General features: G+C 44.0%; 2 protein-coding genes across 8 annotated transcripts in view; one reads left to right on the top strand and one right to left on the bottom strand.

Annotated features, from left to right (window-relative positions):
• The window catches only part of PARD6B (par-6 family cell polarity regulator beta), a 94,471-nt gene extending 81,040 nt beyond the window's left edge, over positions 1 to 13,431 (top strand). The window contains exon 6 of one of the 2 annotated variants that reach the window (XR_004080251.2): positions 13,344 to 13,431. The gene's annotated coding sequence lies outside the window, so the exon portion shown is untranslated. Of the gene's footprint in view, positions 1 to 1,007; positions 1,749 to 13,343 lie in introns of those variants that run through there. The other variant, XR_004080252.2, reaches the window with a different exon arrangement.
• ADNP (activity dependent neuroprotector homeobox) overlaps positions 1 to 16,394 on the bottom strand; it is a 30,695-nt gene extending 14,301 nt beyond the window's left edge. The window contains exons 1-5 of one of the 6 annotated variants that reach the window (XM_034066900.1): positions 16,264 to 16,394; positions 11,236 to 11,358; positions 6,306 to 6,464; positions 4,966 to 5,011; positions 3,481 to 3,793 (exon numbers count right to left, since the gene is read on the bottom strand). In XM_034066900.1, the coding sequence (XP_033922791.1) occupies positions 3,481 to 3,793; positions 4,966 to 5,004 (352 nt within the window). In that variant the 5' untranslated portion in view covers positions 5,005 to 5,011; positions 6,306 to 6,464; positions 11,236 to 11,358; positions 16,264 to 16,394. Of the gene's footprint in view, positions 1 to 3,480; positions 3,794 to 4,965; positions 5,012 to 6,305; positions 6,465 to 11,235; positions 11,359 to 14,843; positions 15,038 to 15,838; positions 15,980 to 16,263 lie in introns of those variants that run through there. The other 5 variants (XM_034066902.1, XM_034066901.1, XM_013128471.3 and 2 more) reach the window with 5 other exon arrangements.
• Between the last annotated feature and the right edge of the window lie 1,536 nt (positions 16,395 to 17,930).

The following is a 17,930-nucleotide window of genomic DNA, read 5'->3' as shown; positions in this document are numbered from 1 at the left end:
CACATTTTAGCCTTAGATAGACTGCAGGGGCTTCCAGCTCCAAATTACCTCTTCACCAACTTGCTACTCTTACTAGTGCTTTGAATTCCAGATGGAAATGATAGCAGTCACTATTTCTAAAGACAACCAGAATGTGAAGTCTGACATATCCTTCTGTTATGTTATTATAAGTGATTTTAAACCACTTTCAGCATTTAATAAACTATCCCTACTTCATCAGCTTCAAGCACAAGTTAATATGCCCGTGCAGTTCAGCCCTTTAACACATGAATTACCAAGGGACTGGAACTACTTAGAGAACCAAGTAAAAAAATGAATTAAGATTACTGTGCCATTATATAGAAAATTAATTAATGTAAAATACATTACTGCATGCCTGCTTTATATTGTAACATATTGCACAATGTTTATATTGTATTTTATACTGTTTATAATGCCTATATTGTAACAGTTAACAACAGTCCTCCCTTATGAAGGAATACTGATTTCATAAACAATAGGCTGTATTCACAACTTGAGAACTATAACCTTAGAGGAAGGGAAATAGGGTAAGAAACACAAGAGAGAAGGAACAGCAAAAACCCCACATCGATCAAATTATCAGAGGTGTTAAAAAAGAAAGCTTCCATCTGTCATTAGACCCCCAAAGCTGCTTCTATTTTACTATAACTAAAATCTTAATTCTCCAGTAGCTCTTTTGGACCTCATAAGAAGAGCTGCCTTGCAGCCTGCTACCTTTGGTACCATCAGGTAACAGATGTTAGCATGTGTCAGCTCTGCCAGCTTTAGCTAGAACAATGAAATAGAGGATCCTGTAGTGTACAGCCTCAAAGCACCTGCAAGGTAACAATGCTATTCTGATTGTGGGAAAGATCCATCACTTTCAAACAAGACAACCTTTTCCTCTCAAGTCTAATCTTCAGCAGATACTCCAAATCTGCCTCATCATGTCATTTTCATTTCTGGATATTATTTAAAGTGCTTACTATGCTTGTTTCATGTTTCAGCTTTGTTACAGCTCTAACAAGCAGCAAGCATAAGAAATTTTTAAAAACACAGACCTAAAGAAATCTGGAGGAAAATCTTGCTGTGTAAAGGAACCCAGACCGAGGTCTTCTCTTTATGCTTAACTGAAAATGACACTATTTCCTGACTACAACACTGTGGGTTTGTACCATTAGGAACGCCTTCCAAGAGCAGCCAGCACAGAGCTGTAGGCGATCCTAGACATCTCACTGAGGAAGATGTCTTCACAAGGTTTGTGAAGTGCATCACTGTGAAATGCGAAGTGAAACACAGTTATGGAATCCCCCAAAGCTATAAACAAGAAAACCCTAGTCCCTGGTGCATTTTCCTCTTACTCAGACATCTCAAACCTGTAGGAGTGGACTAGAGATCCTAACACTCCTCACAATGGCCACTAATTCTGCTGAAGTTCCTGTCCAGTGGTGGAACCAAGCCAGTGGAACACGTGTTTTTTAATTTCCCTGTTTTCCTCCCTCTCTCCATACAAGAAAAATGTGGTGCCAACACTGCCGGTGATACTACAGAAGTAACTGCAAAGTTACTATCTGGTTATTCCATTTATTTCCTTTGGAAATGTATGAACATAGCTCTGTTTATCGAAGTTGACAGAATGGAGAAGCAGCCGTCAATCAAGAAAAGGAAAGCTACAAATCAAAACTTCCTAGTGACTCCTGAGTGAACACCAGGAATGAAGAAAAAAAGTAACAGAAATAAAAATGAGGCCCCTGGAAGCAAAAGCTCTTTTTTTTACATGAATTTAACAATTTTCTTGACATACAATTTATTTTCTCAGCTGATGGTTCTCAGGCCTGCAATGAAAACCTCACAGGAAGACAGAGGTGGAAAGCTGCTACCTCATTGTGAGAGCATTTTCCCCTCACAATGAAATACCTACAGTTACTCATAAGTAACATTTACCCCTCACACTACTCCTTAAACGCTCTAAATTTATTTTTTTGACTCAACTGAAAGGACCAGTACTAAATGAAAAAGCTTTATGCATATTCACAATGTTGACAATTTTGGTTTTCTTGAGTAATAAAATTACTCAGCCACATTCAGCACAGAGATATAAAGGAATCAGCAGTCCTGTTATCTACACAGCTCCCTTATTGTGGCTGTGTCTTTCCACGCTGCCTCTCCATAACTGATCAGGGGAGCAGAAAGCTCTTGTGGAGTACAAAAATGTAGGTCTTTAATCCTAAACCAAACATATGTTAAATACAGAAAACCCAAAAGATGCAGACAACTGACTCAGTCTCTCATTCCCAGATACGTAGTTCTTTACTCCTGATTAGAGAGGGCACTCTTTCACCAAAGATGAAGTGTGAAACCCCTTTCCCCCAGTGCTTACTGCGAACATCCTTGCAGGCAAAGCAACCTAATCTTCCAAGAAGGGCTCCACAACCCCAGCTGTAAAGATGGGAGCAAACACCCATCATGTGTGCAAAGACACCATCCCATTTACTTGAGGGGCTTAAGTTTCTAAACGGGAGTAGAAAGACTTCCAAAGGCCTAGACCTCATCCTGTATAAATCCACTGGCTGTTCCGTAAGCTACAGCTCATGTTCTAGGGCTACTGCAAACCCCCTACGCACAACATTTTATAACTCTAGATAAAAATAAAATATATAAAATTTAGTTAAACTTCAACTTTAGAAGGTGTCTGCCTACTATAGTATAACTATCCACTGGGTATCAGGTTTTTGGATTTGATGCCAAGATGTTGGCTGAATTTATCAAGTCAAATGTGATGACAACTGATTTGGTGCAACACCTTAGATATAATGACAGAGACGTGCATCTCTTGAACTGACTGCTTCTTAAAAGTATTCTGTGATTTTTACACTTCCATACAACTTTTGTTAAATAATTCACCTTGAGATAAACCAGGGGATGTAACTACAACTATCTCTTGGGCACATTATTAAAAAGGATAGAAGAAACCATCAGCTTTACCTTCTCTTATGAGCATATTTGGTTGATCCTTCCTTTCCTAATGCTCTCATTTACTCAGATTATGAAGACTGAGAAAGCCTGAACTTTTCTGGTGGTCTGAAACACAGTATTTTCACATCTACTGCTGAAGCAGGTATTAGGTGTGAGCATGTGTGTAAACCGGACAATTTTATAAGCAATGTGTAAACCAACCCTTTTCTATTCCATTGTGATTTTGAGTTTGTAGGCATTTATACTCAGATCAATCTCCTCTTAAAATAATTAGCTGTGTTAAGAAATTTAGTGCACTAACAGATTTCCTATCACTTTGAAACAAAGATACCAGTATTTTCTGTTATATCTGCACATGCTTATAAAATGGAACTGTTCTTACCCTATCTTCTCCCCTCTCCCTCATCATCCCTCTGCTGCTTCAAAAGGTCTGTCTTTTCGTCACTTTTTCCCCTTCTCCTCCTCATCTTTTCTTTGCTGGTTCTTGGCCTTCTTGGTCCTTACCTCGCTCATTTTCCCTCTTCTCATCTTCCCTTTCATAGCACCAATTCATAGCGTCCACATTCTTTCGTCGTTCTCTCTCATCCTGTCTCCACCGCTTCTTGATATCTTTGTCCTTAACTTGCTCATTTTCTCTCCTCTTCTCATCATCCCTGTGCCATTTTATTGTTTCTGCATTTTTCTGCGGCTCCACGCTTCTTTTGAGATAGTCTTGTCGCCTCCTCCTCTTTTTTAACATATCCCTTTCCCTGGCACGAGCCTGCTTTTCTTTCTGGGAAAGAAAAGCTTTACGGGGCATCATGAGCTGCTGCTGTACCTGTAATAATATCGTATCCATGGAATAATATACTATACATGCACTCAGTCAGGCACCAACAACTCTCATTTGGAGCTGAATACTTCAAATAATTTACTGCTTTTCTTCCTTTCATAACCCCCTGCTAGCTCCACATTAGATAATGACAGGCAAGTTGCTACATTCAGCTCCAGGCAGAACACCTAGCTAGCACCTCTGAATTGGTGCACATCCAGCACTGAAAAGTCAACACCCTACAATCAGGGGCCTAAGCAGTGTGATTTCTTTCCCCTCCCCCTTACAACTTCTCCCAGAGTTTTTAGCAGCCACTTGGCATGGCTGCATCCAATCGAAGGAACAGGCTCATAGGAGAGTTGTAAAGGAAACTTGTGAATGTTCAAGCCTCAGTTTTTTCTCTTACTGGAAAGAACCTTTAAGGAAACTTAAAGGTACTCATTTCTCTTTTGTGACCTCTTATCTCTACCGAATTTGGTTGAAAATGGCCAACTTTGTTTTGGCTGGGAGGAGGGAGAGGGGATTAGAAGACAAGCCACAATCTGAAAAATTGTATAACCTTTGTTTCCTTGGGAAATGTGGCCAAAACATTTAACTGCAGTGAATGAAATAAGTCCTGTCTCATCTACTCAGACTTCCTCCAAGTACCTTAAGTCTTGCTATTCACAAGAACAAAGGAGAAAAGAATGTGACCATTGACTTGGAGTTCTGCTGAGGTATTCCTGATGAGTGGGGCTTTTGGGTTTTGTTGGTTTGGGTTTTTGGTTGGTTGGTTTTAAAGAGGTATCAATGCCAACTACCCTTCAGCAAATTCATTTACTTTTGGTCATTTGTAGTCATCCAACACATTCACATCTTTAAATTCACTTTAAATTCACTGCTCAATAGCTGTAATTTTGAAACCATGGAAAACAAAAGAGACCAAAGAAAGAATTTATACTATTAACTAATATCCTCTGAATACTCTTCCGTACACATTGCACAATGTTTCAGAAATGACATACTGCAGTTGTGGCTCAGGTTTGGGGGTTTGGTTTAGGTTTGAATTTTGGTTTAGAAGAGAGTTTTGCAGAGGTCTAAGCAAACTGAAAACTGCAGAAAGGACAAAATTACTAGATTAGAAACTTAAGCAAAGCCTAAAACAGAATGAAACAAATGTACTTTTAAAATTTAGCTACCTTATGGAAAGCACTTGTTCCCAGCATGCAATACTCCATCTTTTTCCTACAGAAAAAGCAATGTTTCAAACCCTTATTCTAAAAGCTGTTCCTTTTCCCTACATAATACACCGCCCCACACACTTAAACCCACTACTCTTGCAATTGCCTTTGTAAGGTACAGATCATGACCCCATGGTTTTTATTCTAATAACGGAACCCAAAATTTCTTAATATCCATAGCAAAACTAAAAGGGAAGGCTGCAGCAGAGGGAAACAGCATAATCAAAAAAATGCATGCAGTTTGGTAACAAGTTAGTGCAGAAAATTCAGATTATGCTAAAAACTACTTCATTAAAAAGTGCAGGATAGCTCTCTAGACAGCCTGGGTTTATGTATTAAATATTTCTCAATAACAGTTATCATTAAGAACAGAAAGCAGTAAGAATCCAGGATCAACATCATAAGTGCAATCCAGACACTAAATCTTTAAGACAGCTTTCATTTCTCTACTGGCCGAATGCCAGTGCTGCTTTCCTGCTGTATACTAGAGCAAACTTAACTTACTAACTTTAAATATACATTATAATTTTATCAGTAATCTCATTTTATTCCAATAACAATAGCATGAATAAAATTTAAAGTAAATCATATTTCATGCATTCTTCCTCCCCCCCTTCCCCCCGGCAAATACTGACATTACAAATCTGTTATTTAAAATTAATTCTTTTGGGACTAATTATTTTCTTTCATTTGTTTTGGTATTGTTGTTTTGGAGATTTTTCCCCCATTGGCTTTATCTTTTCATTGTACTGTATTGTTCCCTCCCCTCCCTTTATATATATCCCAACCCACTTTGACAAACCAAATTATAGACAAATGATAGAAAATAGCTTAATAAAACCCATTTCAGTTGAATTTCCAATAGGAAATATTTCAATTGAGATTCAAATAAATGTTACAAATGAATAACTTAAAGGGACATTCAACTTAAATTACATATATTTGAACTTCCATATCACAGCTCACAGGTTTTTCCCCAGTGCAAGAAAGTACTTTAGGTCATTTCTCTTGCAGTCAAAGTCATCTTTCACTTTTGCTTCTGTTAGTTTTAATAAACCAAAAGAGGTGAGGAAATTCAAAGCAGAAAACTGATTAATACACAGTGAAGCTGCCAGATAGAGCTCAAATCCCCCCCCCAATTTTCCTTGAGTTCAAGTTGATGTTCCTTTAAGTTCAAAACGTCCAAATGTCACGAATAAACAGACAGAACTATCTTTTCAACTATTTTTGCCAATACTTTGCCAAATGAAAATCTTAACTCTTCCCAATCTACGCAGTACAAATTACGAGGCATTTACCTCCGAAATTAATGGTGCTTGGGCGTCTCAGACTCATTGGACAAGTTTCATGCAAAAGCCTCCAAAAATAATTCTCCTTCCAGAACACCCACCTCAGGGATTATATTACACCTACTGTGTGAGGCCAAAGCCCGGACATAGAAGAAGGATCATATCCTGCTGTACAAAACAAAGTGTTAAAGACAAGAGATGAGAAACGTAGTAAGGGCAATCTTACATTTATAATGTATGTTCCGTTGCAAAGGACTCCAAAGCTAATTATAGACCATGTTTACGGTACCTTTACTGACACAGAGCTACTGTGGAGTGCACTCCAGGAAGTCTACAGTGCTGCAGTAAGTTTTAGCAGGTTTGTGACTTAAAACACATTTTGGTGGGTGATGCTACCTGAGGTATCTTTTAGTGCTCAGATTTCAATGAAGTTACCCAATTCAGAAATCCAGCAGGATGCAGAAACAATTGATCCTATTCACATTTCATAGAACCTTCTGACAAAAGGAGTTAGGACCTCAGTTTACATCTCACCTGAGCTATCCGTACCTGCAGCATAGCTGCACCCTCTGTAAATGAGGTACATATGATGAGTATCAACAGTGCTTCCTTGTACAGGTAATTTTTCCTAGGAGGTAACCATACAAACAGTCCCACATTAAATTACAAGACAATGGGAGATCAGAGAGGTGACATGGCTGTCAGCCACCACCCTAAGGACATACATTCATTTGGGAAGTATTCAAATGAAAATTTCCAGTTACAATGCTGCCAGCAGGAGGGAAGATGTGAGGTTTTGGGTAATGGCATGTAAAGGATTGTACTTCTGTAGGAAGTCTGATACTTCTTCAACCCACATCACCCATGGACAGAAACTCAGTCTTGAACAGATTGGAAGCACAAGACATAACATCAGTATCGTGAAGTCTGGAACAACCAAATCTAAAGTTTACAAGAACAGTATCTGTCCAGTCATTTATAGTTACTTTTTCAAGTAATACAGGTTTATATGGTTTAAAAACATTACTCAGACAGAACATCCCCAGCTTCAAGTACAGACTGTTTTTCAAAGACCACTAGCCACCTCTTCAAACAGGGAAGGATGATGGGTTATTTTGTTTCATACTGGATTATTTTCTAACTAGAATTTGTGTCTCTGTATCTCTACCACAGTCCAAATTACCTCTCTCCTGCTGAACCCTCAGTGCAAAAAGCACACTTCTAGATGAGGACTGATCAGCCTTGAGAGCAGGTCAGTGACAATTAGTGTATCAGGCTAAAGATACAAATACTGTTAGTGTATCAGGCTAAAGATACAAATACTGAGTACTTCATCCCATGCTGGGCCTCCCGAAGACTGAGGATCATTTCCCTGCATTGTGTTGCTGACAAGAATCACCAAGCATCTGGCATTTTTTCTGACTTTATATAATCCTAAAATCTTTTATATTAGCCCTTATTTTGATAATATTTTAAGCTTGGTTTACATCTAACAGCACAACACAGGAGCATGTATCAGAGCTGGCAACAGCTGTATATTTTTGAATGAAATGAAACAAGACTGTTCGTTTCATGAAACTGCTCTTTATCTCCGTATTCCAACTGCATTTAAAACAAGGTCTACTTTTAATCATTTGCCCAGCTAACTGCATTTAGAAGCACATTCTAAAAAGCCAGCCATGAAATACATTTGCAAAGAAGGCTGTCAGTGAAACATTTGAGTGAAATCGCTTAAAATGCAAGAAAAATATGGAAGAAAATTGACCTACTGATGGTTCCCACAGCAATAGAAAAGCAGCCTCCTCTTGTATGCAGGTTAAATGATGCTATATAGTATGATGGTGTGTAATATTCTATATTCACATGAGGACAATGATGGCCTGTCCCTGCAGCAAAGCTGGGACAGTGGGACCTGACAATTCCAGGACAGCTAAGCAAGGAAGAGTGATAGTCAGGAAGCAGAAAGGTATCTCAGGGAAAAGCTAGCAGATCAAAAATAACATCAGGAGAAGCATAAGGGGGAACGAAGAAGTTGGAAAAACTGAAAACTACCAGAAACTTCCTTGATTACAATTAAATATCTCCCCTCCCTGCACTGCGTGAATGAAGAACCTACTCCCAACATGTCTATGGCTGGCTTACATTATGCATTTTCACTTCCTTCTGATGGACTCTTCTCTTCCCTACTTATTTAAGCTTTTCTGGCCTAGTTTTCAGAGGGCTGTGCACCCACATCTCCTGTGAAGGTAATGAGATTTGCAGTTTAACTGCACATCTGAAATGCCAGACAACTAAGGGCTCATTTTCAAATCCACTATAATCCTAGGATGGAGGCTGTTTTGTAACAGCATGCACTCCCTTCTCATGGTAACATTTTAAACAGCATCTCCCCAGCACAATCAATGCAGCACCAAGCTTCTGCCCATGTAACGTGGAAATCTTTAGCTAACTTCTAACACACACCTCTCACTTCTAACTAGGTAACTATTCTGTGTGTACAGCTGCCATGTTAGACCAGCGCTTGAGTTCAACCCTGCGCTAACACATCAGCAAGCACAAGCCCCCAAGCCCTTTAACTTGTTTCTATAGGCAAAGTCCTTTAACTTGTGTCTGTATTAGTCTGTATCTAAAACAGAATGAGGCACATTGAAAAGTTAAAAAGTGAACAGAAAACCCAAGTCACAGCCTCTGGAAAACTATGATTATTGGAAATTAAGAAAACCAACAAATGTATTTTGCTCACTGGCCAAGGCATTGTAAAACTTGTGCAGCACTGTGCTCATGAAACCGCTGCCACTGCCCCTCACAGTCTATTTCTTTAAAGTCTTTGCATCAAAAAAGTAATAGAAAAAAAACTAAAAATCTCTTCAGAGATTAAATCAGCCACTCCCAAAAAACTGCCAAGTGGAGTGTCAAGAAGGATCCTGTGTAAATACTGCTGCAGGAGAGAAGGCCATCTAAAATGTGGTACTAAAAAAAACATCCCCACTTAATCCTTTGGAGGAAATTCTTAGGCTAAAAACCTGAACATGCTGTTTCAGTGGTTATATGCAACTGTCAGCAAGGCTTTATGAAGCTTATCTCTTTTGTTTGGAGCTTACTGTCTATCTTCAGGTTGGTGACTCTTGCACTAGGGACTCCCAACTTCCCATCAGAGGAAGAACTTCTATGGAAGACAGTTGTAGTGAAAGGAATCAGTAAGGCTGATACATCTTACTCTCCATTCATGTTTTATTTAACAGTTAGAAAAACATCTTCTGCAGTCCAGCAGACAGGGATCCTCTAAGTCATTCACACACTTCTCATTCTTGCTCAATTTCTGGAATTTTCCACTGGTGCCAGAAGCTCCATCTGGTGGGTGTGTACACTAACTGCAAAACTGAAAGGGAATTAACTATTTCCTTATCAACTTTCGTTGAGTAGTAAAAGTTCTATACGCTGTGTAATTTCTATGCACTAATATAAAATATAAAATGGCCAAATTTCGATTGCTCTGGGAACCACAACTCTTTATTTCCGTTCTTACACTCTGCTGAGAATGTCTATTGTTTTTTTTTGGTGACACAGGCTGGGGTGTGTTAAAGACTGTTGTTACCTGAAGTTGAATGTTTTCTAAAGGAGGATCTTGTGAACACACATCAATAAAACCCTCTTGCAACCTCTACTGCATTCTGAAAAGCAGTTTTAAATTGCATCCATTCTCTAGGGCACTCTACACTTCAGTGCATAGGAAATCTTAAATTAGAGGCACTAGCAGCTCAAGTATGCTTATACTCCTACTGCCATCTTAAATAATATCTTTTGTGACTGTTCAAGATCTCCAAAGATAGATGTTTCTATGCATCCAGGTATGTGCAGTGAAATCAATATGTAATATACATACTCAATATGATGGCCTCACTTGTTTAGGGCTGTTTCTTAAACACTTCAGTTTGAAATGCAATAAAGCCTGCACATCTTGCAGAGATCTGAAATCAAGACTGGAGATCACTGAAGCACAAAGGATATTATTTGCTTACACCATGATATCCACACTTCAGTGATCAGGAAAAAGGGCTGCGTGAATGTACTCTACAATTCCAAAATAATCCTAATCTAGATTGTAGCTAAACCTGGACAATCCCAGAATAGGAATTATTTTTGAAACAGAAGCATGTTTCATGAATTAGCAGTTACCATTTAAATTAAATCAAGAATCATCCTGAAATTTTCAATCCAAAGCTCACAAAAACATTTGTGTAATTGAACAAAGCAGCATAGAAATCTCTGTGAAATGTGCAAGAACAAAGCAAGTAATCAATATACACATCATTTATGACTGGATTACACTGATTGTGAAACTGCAATCAAGATTAGGCTGGTAGTGAAAATGGTAATCCTGTCTTCTCTGTGCCATGTTTTCCTGACATCACCACTGTGACAACAGCCACAGCAGAGATCTGATCCAATTAAGAAGTGTTTTTCAGGCATCAGTTCCTTTGCTCACCCAAACAGAAGCACAGGGACTGTTACAAGTAAGGTTGCTCACACTACCCTGTCCAGGGGCAGCACTGGCACAGACACAGTTAAACCAATAGTGAAACTCCATCCCCTGGTGTGTCCTGCCTGGTAAAATGCATGGCTTGCATGCTGGGGTAAGTGGCAGAACAAATCATCGAAACAAAAGAGAGCATACAAATACTTTTACAAGCTCATCCAAAACTAATGCCAATACATGCTTTCAGAGAGTAGATAAATTAGATATTGAAGGGATCTCGCCAACTGGCTAGCATCTGAGTATCTGAAGTGTAAAAATAGTCAGTGAAGTAGGCTGATGCTAATTGTTTTTCCTTTGCCTTACCACTCGACACATGCTATGCACAAATGCTGGCATGACATGATTGGGTAAAATCTGTAAACAAGAGCTTAAAAATCAGTCTTACCACTTCACATTTCTTACCTCTTTCCCTTTCTGTCTAAGCATAGCTCCCAAGTGTTCCAATCCCTGACTACATTCCAGCGTTAATCCACCTCAGCTACTGCTGTCTTCGGTCTGACTCAGGAACCTTCGATATTCAAAAGGCTTCATAGCAGCAGCAGCAGGAATGGGGAAACAAAACAAAACACACACAAAAAGATCACAAACATAAGTTTGACTTTTTAGGAGGGAGAGGGGAAAGCATTTCAAGACGATTATATTGCCTACTTAGTTTTCAAGAGACATTTTGTCCCCTTACTGTTGCTGCTATGAACCTGCAACACTAACAACTTCTTTGGCTCAGCTGCAGCACAAGCAGAGAACTATCAGATCCAGTGACACAAATCAGAAACCAATACACAGGAGAGATAAAAAGAGACAGAAAACCCGAGGCTGGTGCCTCAGAGAGGAGAGCTTGGAATAGAGAAGAAATGTGGATAGCAAAGGCAGGCTTGAAAGCATGCCCTCTCCTATACCTGAAGGAACGGACGACCTGAAGAGTGTTACTTCAGTGGACAGGCTGTTTACACAGTTACTTAGTTTCTATTTATTGTAAATTGTTTTAGATAGTATTTGGGAAGTGGATTTTAAATGAAACATTTTGCCACATGCTCTGGATAGTCAAGAACCTGCAGGTGTGAGGTGTTCACAGATGCAACTACAACAGGTTTAGGACCCAACAGCCTGTTAAGGTGTTTTCATCCAAATTATCTCTAATGCTACCTTAAAAAAAAGCAAGGATATAAATGGTGGTAACTCAACTGACTCACTGCAGAAAGAAAACCACGGTATTTATTCCATTCTTATTCAAACCAAGAACTGTCACACTCATTCAAATACACTACTGGGAAATAAGAGTAAGACACTAAATTCAAGCCTCATGTTTGCCTTTCAACACCAGCTAGCTGTAGCACATCTCTGAACAATGCAGCTTTCTCCTTGAGGCATATGGCTCTCAGGTAGATAACTGAGTTACACCCTCTCCAAAAATGTCTTTATTCAAACCTAGAACATGGATTCAGTTTTTATACTGGATCTAGCTATTTCCTGAAAGCACAAAATGAGCAGATTCATTGGCTGCCCTGACTAGCAACGCAAGGGTGTTCTTCCCAAAATGTGTCGAGCCAGAACACACCTTTTACCTGCACAAAACATAGAGGATTTTTTTAAAAACTAAATTAACATAATCCAGAGTTTTTTTCTTCCAAAGCATATACAGACATTTCCATTACATTATCCTTAGACCAGCAGCTTTTCTTCTCATGTCCATTGCTTACACTATTACTAGGAAACAAACCCTTGTATCAACAGACTTATTTCTATAAGCAGGATTACCTGCATATTAACCATTATACTGTTATATTAACAAAAAACTGAGCATAGAGCAGATCTTTATTTAATAACAAATACTCTAATGCTTGCTTAGATGCAGGATAATATAAATTAGCTGTTATCTTTTTTAAGCAATCTTTTACATACATCTTTAAAGAAAATCCCAGCAAACAGGATTATTAACATACAATCTCATCTGAACTGACAATTTCAGAAATATCCCATCTTTGCCATGCAGATAAAGCAGATCAAATGACAACTGTGACCCACATTAATCACCTGAATGATTGCAGTCCTACAGCTACCTGCTGCCTCTCTCCTGGACCCATGTCCTACAGACCCCTCAGACTATGACCTGCATCATATCTGACACTCCTCTTCTTCATTCCTCATGTATGAAACAAAATCAAAACCAAACCCCAAGCAAACCAAACCCCCCAAAATACAACCCAAACATAAACCCACAAAATCCACCCTAATAATTTTGCTAAATCTTATTTGCAGCCACCTCAAAATAAATACATTAACACATGAGCTGTCTTTGCTCACACACATTGGTTCCAATTTCTTTTCATCTATCAAATCAGCTGCCATCTTACTAGAAAACTGCACACTTGGACTGTCTGACTTTTGACTACTGGTATGTTAATGTATTCCAGGAATGCTCTTTAAATTTTAATATTTACTCTGTATTTACTGTTCTTATGGAGTGGTTAACCTGGGCTGGGAGTAATCATCTATTATTATTCACCCTGCAGTGTGTCAGAAGCACAACTTACCTGCCACAGAAAATTTGTACCTGCATTCATCTAGAATTGAATAGCAGATTCAGTAACTGTGGAGTTCAGCTTGGTAAGTACCTAACAAGTGATACTTTATACTATTAAAGCTTAATTAAAATACTGTTGTAATATACCACTGTAACACATACCAATTCTGAAAATGCTATTGGGCATCTTCTGACAACTGGTAGCTTCTACCTATACAGGAAAACATAAAGTTATTCACCTCATCCTGAAGAGTATATACAGCCTTCCTAGATGTTCTGTTTGTGCAGCTGATGCTTAATACCACAGGGCACGAGCTTTCCAAAACAGTCAAGAAGTTTCTCTCCTGGAATGGTTTCATTCCCAAGCACTTCTGAGAGCAGACACTGCTCACCTCTTGTCTGTCTTACCTACAGGCAAAGGTAGCCTCCTTTCACCTTCTCTACCCCTGGCATATCCAAACATCTCCCTTCTAAACCCCAGGTGGATCAAGCTTTTAATGACTTCTAAGCTCTAACAGTTCCTCACAATATACTTTGAAGCATAAATAGTAGTAACCTAAAGAGATGCTTTCTATAAACCTGTCTGATGGACCATCACTTCAACTTAAAAAAAAAAAACAAAAAAAAAGAAAAAAGAAAAAGGGGCTTTTTTAATAATGGGGCACTAAAAATACATCAGTTTGCAATGATCTTAGAGAGTTATCCCCAAATGCTAGAGGCATCTCATTTCTGTTACATACCAAAAAGGCATTTTATGAAGTTAATTAAGAAATAATTTTAGCAAAGGGCAGCTTACTATAAAAAACTAGTACAAAAACATTTAGCTGAGTATTACTTTTGGAGAGCAAGTTGCTCGTTGTGTGCCATTCTATTCTGAATGAAGTTTAAGAACTTGCTGTAATACATCTTCAGGAAAGGTAACAATCATATTACAACCCATCAGCTTCAAGTGCAATATTATTAGCAATGTGGTGTCTCTACAGAGACAACAGAACTGTTGTCTCTTCTTAACATTTTAAGATTTCAACACCTATCACAGTAGATGTTTATGTTCTGATATCAAATTACTCACCAACATCTGCAAATGCACATCTAAAAAAGAACCAAATTTTGGTTTGTTATGAAAAGCACAACCAAAAGCAATGCTTTTCTGTTTTTAAAACAGGGTGTCTTTCTCACCTAGAATGATGGCAATTTGTAACTACACAGTTATCAGAGTTCCCAAAGTGCAAGTTCTTCCAAGTAGCTGAGACCCTGCAAGAGGCAGCGATGCTGGTGGCCTGCAGCATGTACTGGCTGTGCCCACACAGGAGCCAGCTACGATGGGTCCATGTACCCTGACAGGTAGGATTCACACGTCTCCGTTAGCTCACACCTTGGGCCTCCCAACAGAAAATAGTAGTAAAAAGAAATAGAAACACAGCTAGTAAAAACAACCTAGAAAACAGGGAAGGTCTCTAAAAGGAAGGAAACCCTATTTCACACCTACCAAATGGCTTAAATACATCCAATAAGCAAAGACTATCACGACCTCAAGGTGCCTGGTTATCCAAACTCTTGCCCATGGCCCCAGACAAAGCACTCGACGCTTCAGCAACGCCTCACGCTCAAGTTTCCACCGCTGCAGCCATGCGCTCAGAATATGTGAGAAAAAGAAAGCCATGCAAGTTTATAGAGCGAGTGGCACCACCAAGCCAGAACCGAGGAGCGATACAGCGACTGACACCCTGCACACTGCCTCGCGTCCAGCCCCGGTGCCCCAGCCCCAGCCGGCCGAGCTGCGCTGCGGGGCTGCAGGTCCCGTCCCGCCCGGGGCCGCCGCCGGTGCTCTGAGGCCGCTCCCCCACCCTGCAACCCCACTCGCCCCCCCCTCCCCGCAGCCCTGCCCGGCGCTGGGAGGGCGCCCCCTACCGCCTGCCTCCGCGCGCCGCGCTGGGCTGCGGTGCATTTTGGGTGGGGGCTGGTATTTTCTCGCACGGCCATAACCCGGGACCGACAATACCGTTGAACGGGGAACACCCGCGCCCCAGCGCCGCGCTCACCGCGTACCTGGTGTAGAAAGCACCCCCCTTTCCCCCTCCAGCCTCCGCCGCCCCCTCCGGCTTGCAGCCGCCGAGCGAAGGGGGTGCGTGACAAGGAGGGTGCAGCTCCCGGCGCGGGGCTCCAGGGTTTGATTTCCCCCGCCTTTGTCTGAGAAACGGGTGTCGGTAACTGTAGCCCGAGGCTACAGGGGATGGAGGGATGCGTGAGTCAACGCCGCTCCATCCTGCAGCTGCTGCCCGGCTCGGGGCACCGGCCGCGGAGCGCGCCTTTTCCCGAGGGCAGAGGCTGCCGGAGGGAGGCGGCTGCTCCCCGCTCCCTGCCAGCGCCGCTTAACGGGGCCTCGCTCAGCCGGCGGGACCCGCGCCCGGCTGCCGGCAGGCTGCAGGCTGTGCCGGGATGCCGGCCCCGGCCACCGAGTCATCACCCCGCTCATCCCCTTACCGACACCGCAGCCCTCAGGACACGTCCATGTGTGGTCCCCCCCCACCGGGAGGGGGAAGGGAGGAGGCTGGGGCTGCCTGCGCCGCGCGGGCCCCGCGCACAGGGGAGGACAGCCGGCAGCGTAGCGGTCCCCGCAGCCAGCCGGAGCGAAACCGGCCTCCCCAAGGCGGCCAAGTCCCTTCAACATGTGTGCGGCTGGGGGAACGGGGCCGCTCGCCAACTCCTCCGCAGCCCCCCGGCTGCAGCGCGCAGGGCGGCGGGCACGGCGGGGCTCTTGCCCCTCGGGGCGGGCGCGGGACTCCCGCTCCGCCGTCGGGGCCGGGGCTGCCGGGGACCGCGGTACCGCCGGGCGGAGGGAGGGAGCGAGGGGGCGGGCGGGGGCTGCCCCCGCCCGGGTCGGACCGCGGACTCACGCACACACCTACCTGACTGGGGCTCTCCTCAGCAGCGAGGGCGGGCGCTCCCCCGGCACCTCTGGCTGGGGGTGGGGGTGCGCGGAGCTGCCTCCCTGGCGCCGCCCGGGTCCCTGGGCGGGCGGGCGGAGCGGAGCCGGCGGCGGCGGCGCGGGGGAGACAAAGGGGGCTGGATGGCGGCGGGAGGGGGGGGGGGAGAGGGGGCGAGTGTGCTGGGGGTGGCCTATGGTGAGCGGGTCCCGCGGGGCGGGGGCGGCGGCTTCACTGGGCTCGGTCCCCGGGGCGGGGGTGTGGGGCTGCGGGGCGGGGGGGGCTCCCTGCAGACAATACAGCCGGGTCCCTCCTGCCCAGAACCTGCCCTGGACAAGATGGCGGCCGAGAAAGAGCGGAAGTGACGCGAGACTCTCATTAGCATACGGGACTCATTGTCCGGCGGGAGGGGAGGGGGCCGCGCCCCGGGGGGGAGGGGGCTGGAGCCCCCGTGCGCTCCCGCGGCCCGGGACCCCATCGCTCTCCGCGGGCCGCGTCCCGCCGCCTCCGGGCGCGCGGGTTACATAACCCCGTCTAACGGGGGCGGGGGAGGGGGCGCTCTCGCGAGAGACAGACCCAGAGAGCCGCCGGCGGGATCTACCCCGGCCCCGCTAGGAGGCGCCGCGCCCTGCGGCGGGGGCCAGAGAGGCAGCTGACACCGCCCCGGTTATCCCTCCGCCGCCCCCGGCCGGGACTACATCCTGTCCTGAGGGGCCGGCCGGGGCGGGGGCTCAGCGCCTGGCGAGTCGCACGCCCACGTGACCGCGGTGAGCGCATGTGACCGCGGGGCCCTCGGCACACGGTCTCGTGCGGCGGCGGCGGCTGCGGCTCCTCAGGGTGCGCCCGCCCCGCCCCGCTCCGCGCGCCGCCGGGAGGGGCGGGGCCACCCCCCGCGAGGGGCCCGCGGCGCGGTGCGCGCGTCGCCTCACACCATGGACAGCGCAGCGCGGCCCGAGGGCACGGGGTCCGCGGGTCCGTTCCGTTCCGGGCTGCACCGCTCTGCACCGCACCGCACCGCGGGACCGCAGCTCTGCGAGCGGCAGGCGAGCGAGCCTCGAGTTTGGAGACGGCCTCGCTGAGGGCCTCGTGCCGCAAGGTGTACCACAGGCTGCTGGAAGAGGAGTGAGCGAGGCAGTGAGGTGGCAGGGTCTGTCTTGTGCTGAGAGCTAAAACTGGCGTATTTTGGCTCAATTTACCGAAAGCAAGCGGTTGCCCGAAGGTGGCTGTCAGTCATGTGCCTGGCAAGCCTCGTGCACATGTGTTCACACACACACATGGCTCTGAAATAATGCTTGACAGGTTGATGACCTGCCGTAACATCTGGATCATGACAAGGCTCCATGTGGGATTGATTGTGCCCAGTGTGTGAAGACAAACATGCTCAAGATCTCTTCAGCAAATGAGATCCAATCCGATAGAGCTGTAAAAAGACATTCTACAAGGTTTGTTACTTCAAAGCTACACAAACAGCTGAAGGATGAAGTGCAGTTCCATCCTCAGCATCCAAAACCTTTCTGGTTCAGAGTCACACATGCTATAACTAAGACTTGCAATACTACAAAAGAAGGGTCTGTGTTTTGAAGTTATTGCCTTTAGCATAAAAGCATAGAAAAGTTGTCAGAAATTACTTAGGCTTCATAAAACTCAAA

Source organism: Melopsittacus undulatus, chromosome 10 (genome assembly GCF_012275295.1).
Source record: "Melopsittacus undulatus isolate bMelUnd1 chromosome 10, bMelUnd1.mat.Z, whole genome shotgun sequence".
Taxonomy (NCBI): Eukaryota; Metazoa; Chordata; class Aves; order Psittaciformes; family Psittaculidae; genus Melopsittacus; species Melopsittacus undulatus.
The sequence above is the reverse complement of the archived record's forward strand: the minus strand, read 5'-3'. Positions and strand labels throughout refer to the sequence as shown.